At 39.4% G+C, this 4,999-nt stretch overlaps 1 protein-coding gene across 1 annotated transcript; it reads right to left on the bottom strand.

Moving 5' to 3' along the window:
• Positions 1 to 648: 648 nt before the first annotated feature.
• Positions 649 to 2,859, bottom strand: LOC138015908 (trace amine-associated receptor 9-like). Its single transcript, XM_068863035.1, has one exon. The coding sequence runs from the start codon at positions 1,838 to 1,840 to the stop codon at positions 938 to 940; it is 903 nt and encodes a 300-aa protein (XP_068719136.1). The 5' UTR covers positions 1,841 to 2,859; the 3' UTR covers positions 649 to 937.
• Between the last annotated feature and the right edge of the window lie 2,140 nt (positions 2,860 to 4,999).

Genomic DNA, 4,999 nt, shown 5'->3' with positions numbered 1-4,999 from the left:
CTGACAAATTACGCCTTTTTTTTATCATGCATTACAACAGAAACAAAAACTTTGTGCTCATCAAAGACAGTCCATTATTCTTTTAAATTGATATTTCAAACAGGGGAAAAAACACTTAACTTAGGGCGGGGCCGGAGTAGTAGAAGGATCATATTTAATAGAGCGTCGGGTATTATATTCAGAAAAGACTAGCAAAATTACTTATTCCCGAAATGATCAACTTGGAGTTGAGATTTCTAATCTCTGGATGGATGGTTTTCAATGTCGTCTTCTGCAGCTTCAACATAAATTGACAAAGCCATAATTTCATTTTCAATTTCGATTAATATTCCTGTACAAAAAGCAATCCAACGCAATTAATGCCAAGAAGTGAATTGAAAGCATTTTTCAATGACGCCCAGAAGAAGTAAATGCAATGAAAGGAAAGCTGGACATTCATTGTCAGTATCTCAGGGGGTTTTCTCAGGCTCAGGGAAAAGGAGCCATGACGATAATCCCCATTTCGCAGGAAGCGCGTGAGCTATTGGTTCGTCTCCAATATTAGGCCTTTACAGAAAAATAAATCAACTGAAGGCCTGGAGAGCAGAAGGTGAACTGATCCACGCTACAATTAAAAAAAATAATAATTTTATCCTCATTAGCATTTTATACCACTTATCACGGCATTAGCATTTTGACAGTTAGTATAAACACAGAGGAAAGGATCGAGCCGCGTTTCTATCGTCAATGTTTCTGAAAATCAAACGGGTCGTATATTATTTAATAAATTTTCAATAAATTTACAAGAAATGAATTTACGATACCAGTTGCACGTTTATAGGTTTAACGAACCTAACTTTCGGGCCTCAATTAAATTAATGCATGTACAGTTTCAAACTTAACACGATGACAATAGCCAACAAATATGTACAGGTGTGTACTGGAGTGCCCTATTGTTTTAAACGCTGGTTCTGTCATCTGCTCTTGGCTTCCTCCTGCGAATGATCTTCTTGAATTCGGCTTTGATGTCCGGCTTTAAAAATGCGTAGACTATTGGGTTCGCGGCGGAATTTATTACCAACAAGCAAGTGACAATTCGTGGCGGTATATGCGACACATGGCAAGAGAAAGTGATGCAAAGAACCAAATAATTAACTGCCACATGACAACCTAGAAAGAACATGACTATGGCAATTAAAAAGAAAGCAGTACTGTGCCTTTTGTGTCTTCGGGGGAGTGTAGATTCCCTGAATGTTTCGTCATCATTTTGAGAATCCAGTTGCCTTTCAGGTCGAAGATGACTGAGCGAAACTGAATCCTGCCTTGCTTTTTTCAGCGCAACGAAAAGGACACGCGTAACACCATATAAAAGCAAAATACAGGCTGTTATGCTGAAGGCTGATACTCCGATTAGGCGGAGGATCTTCAAACCTGTGGTAGAGCTCGTCAAGTACATTCCCAACAAAAGGGAAAGCGAAATTATTGAAGGGCCAATCCATACCAGCAATACTGCCCTCGCAGGCTGTCTGGCAGTCGTACAAGAAGGGTATTTAAAAGGGTGAACAGTTGCAGTATAGCGATCCCAGGTTAAAGCACAAAGGTTTGTGGCCGATGAGTGAACAAAAAACCAATAAAAAGCCATGTATACATTCAAATTGCAATGCAAACAATTATCGCATATATATGCCCATGGATAAACGACAACTCCTACACCAAAATCCGCTACTGCCAACGATAAAATGAGCCAGTTCGTCGAGCAATGAAGTCGATGAGTTCCGACGATTACAATTATCACAAAGACGTTCCCGGCTGCAGCTAAGCTGGAAAGCAACCATCCAGATATATTGAACCATGTATCCATTGGTAAAGGTTTTTGTGCCTTCTCACGCAGTCCCAGTAGAGCGGCGTGAGAGAAAGATTCGAAAAACTGGATGGACACGTTCTTTGCCTGTGTGAATGTCGAAAATGTAAATGACAAGAGCCGGACTCAGGGCTCAATAAAAGTTTAAAAACTGACGGTTAATTTCCAGTGTGTCAGGTAGGACTAGAACCATCATGCAATACGAGTTATTTAATTTACACTGACAATTTACATCTTACCCTCAGGCTTGATAAGAATCAGCTCAAAAACCAATTCTTTATCGAGAGGGATGTTGGCGTTTCCGAGTTTGCATAAGAAAAGGTTCGGTGTTTTGGTTTTGTGATCTGTTACCGTTTGGCCGCACGGTTTTTCCTTACTACTTTTCGCAGCTGGTTTTCTGTTTGAGCAAAAAAGACTATCGGTTTTTCGTTTTGGTATCGATTTTTCTTCTTTTTTTTTTTTTTTTTTTTTTCTTTCTTTCGTTTTTTTCTTCCAATCCTTGTAACCAGAGCTTATCGCAATCGCAAATTTCGCTCGCAAAGTCTAGCATACGAGCAAAGCAAGCGTCGTATCAAGAGGAGAGAATTGACTTTTTTTTTTTGCACGCGGCTCCCTTTCTCAGTTGCTATCTGGTATGCTTCAAAATATTACGATGGAGGCCACTAAGAGAAGTTTTGGGAAGAATTCTAGCGAGACAGTCGGTCCGCTAAAATTTGCCCATAGCGATCTTCCGCTGCGATAAGAGAGACCATGCTGGGGCAATAATTGGAGACACTGTACAGAGATCAAATCGGATTTTTCCGGTAGTTTTGTGGTTTTTAACAAATCCCAATGTCGTCCGCACCTTTGTCAACAGGAAAAGAGAATAAAAGACCTTCCATTCGCCTGGTACTTTATTTTGATTTATCGAACCAATATTAACATGACCTTGCTTATATTCAATGCCAAGCGTGACGTTTTCTTATCATGAACTTACAACTTAGCAGAAGGAAATAACACGGATCGAGTGAATAGGTGAAAGCCCCAGGACTTTTATGACAAGTCAAACCTATTGCTTATTTTTAGTTCCTGTAACCGAATTCTAACCGATATCTCATTCAGATCTCATGCGTCTTTCTTTTGGCATCTCGCAGGGATCAGTTTTAGGACCAGCGCTATTTAATATTCACATTAACAACATATCGAAAGCATGTCATACGTCCACTCTCTCGTTATAAGCAGACGATACTGAGATGCATTCCAGCTCGAAAAATATTGATTTAGCTGTGTACAATGGCAACAAGGACCTCAATTGCGTCAGACACTGGTTTTGTAGGAATAGCCTCATAATCGGATGCCATGATTATTGCGTCCCACAAAGCACTTAAAATCAGCCAGGATATTAATATTTTTTGCGGAGACTCAATATTAATTAAAACAGCAGAGACATTTTAAGTATCTTGGCGTGGTGGTAGATTATGTGTCATATATTGCCTCGAGAGTTTATCCTAAATTGAAACTTTTAAATAGAACTTCATCTTTTCTTAGCCCTGCTATTTGATTGAAAACTTATAAAATGACAATTTTACCTATTTTAGACTATGGCTGCATCGTATGGGGTTTTTGCAGCAAGAAGAACTCCGATTTTCTGGAAAGGTTGCAAAACAAAGCAATGCGGATAATTTTGCGAACAAATCACTTAACGTGCACACAGTCATTGGGTGGGGGGACTTGGCCTGTTAACATTATTTAACAGGCGCCGTTATTTACGTCTCCAACTAGTATATAAAATCGTACATGACTGTTATTGTCCCAGGCAACTTCAAGAGTATTTTGCATTGAGATCAGAACTTAGCCGTAAAGCCCTCAGAGATGGTAAAGAACTTCACAGGGGCGGATCCAGGATTTTTCTTAGGAGAGGGTGCACTTCTAAGGAATGGCGTAGCTGATTGGTGACGTTTTTTTTTCCTTTGCAGAATACCAGTTGTATTAGAAAGCCGCAGGTCATCTCAGGGAAGAATGGGGGGGAGGGGGGGGGGTTGCACCCTAGATCCGCCCCTGCTTCATCTCCCAAGATACAAAACAGCTATGGGCCAGTCAACATTCTAGTTTGCCGCTGCAAAGGAATGGAATGACCTCCCCGAAGAACTGCGTGCTTGTGAAACGCTGAGAATTTTTAAAATGAAAACTTTTGAACTTTTAATACAATCAGATAAGGCACAACACAAATGTAGTGTATAAGGTAATTTTCAATTTAATCTTAACTTGTATCGATGGAGAATTGTATTTTTAAATAGTATTCTTACGTACTGATCACCGTTTATACTAGCGTTTTATATGTTGAATTCGCTGATCGGTTTTTTTTTACAGTTTAAATAAAGCATTTATTATTATTATTATTATTATTATTATTATTATTATTATTATTACTATTATTATTATTATTATTATTAGTTTGGATGATATAACGGCCGAGTCTACATGACAAGACAGGCTGCCGCTTTTCCCCGGGGAGGAGGGGGTGGCGACACGCGAATGAAAGGGGCAGGATGTTCGTCGTCTCGCTTAGGGGGTGCAAGTAAGGTATCTTTTAGGTTGCAAGCAAAAAATTATAAAAATGTATAGTTAAGGACGGTGCCTACTACTTAAAGATATTTTTGCCCCGGTGTGTGATTATGCAGGAAATGTAGATCTTAACAAGTGTTATTGAAATCCAAAAATAAAATTGGGAGTAACCACGCATTTTTCGAAGATAATTAATCAACAATATTTGTAAAAAACTTTAAACTACAAAGCAATGTATGGCGTTCTTTTCCAAATTCAAGCTTAATTATCTCTGAAAAATGCGTGGTTACCCCCAATTTTCATTTTGGATACCAAGAGCACTTGCTAGGTTCTACTTTCTTCGCATAGTTTTGAACAGCGTAAAAACATCCCTGTATTGATAAGCACCGCCGATAGGAAGTCCGAGTGTCTCGAGGTGTGCAGAACGTATGCGCAATAACAATAGTAGGCACCGTCCTTAACATGTTTCAAATATGGTCTCTTTTGGAGGTCAAAAGAAGCCTGGGCTACGCCCAGATTGGTCTCCGTTTAGGGGTTTAGTTCAAAATTTCCGAAAAGGCGTTCCCAAACACCTGGTACTTGTCGTAAAAACGTATGGATTCTCTTTTCCTGGCT

The sequence above is a fragment of the Montipora capricornis genome, chromosome 9 (assembly GCF_036669925.1).
Source record: "Montipora capricornis isolate CH-2021 chromosome 9, ASM3666992v2, whole genome shotgun sequence".
NCBI classification, from domain to species: domain Eukaryota; kingdom Metazoa; phylum Cnidaria; class Anthozoa; order Scleractinia; family Acroporidae; genus Montipora; species Montipora capricornis.
Note: the sequence above shows the minus strand (reverse complement) of the source record. Positions and strands in the feature narration are given on the sequence as shown.

What these genes read in the sequence shown, in the direction of transcription:
- LOC138015908 (XM_068863035.1), bottom strand. Translation starts at nt 1,840, where the DNA reads ATGGATACATGGTTCAATATATCTGGATGGTTGCTTTCCAGCTTAGCT.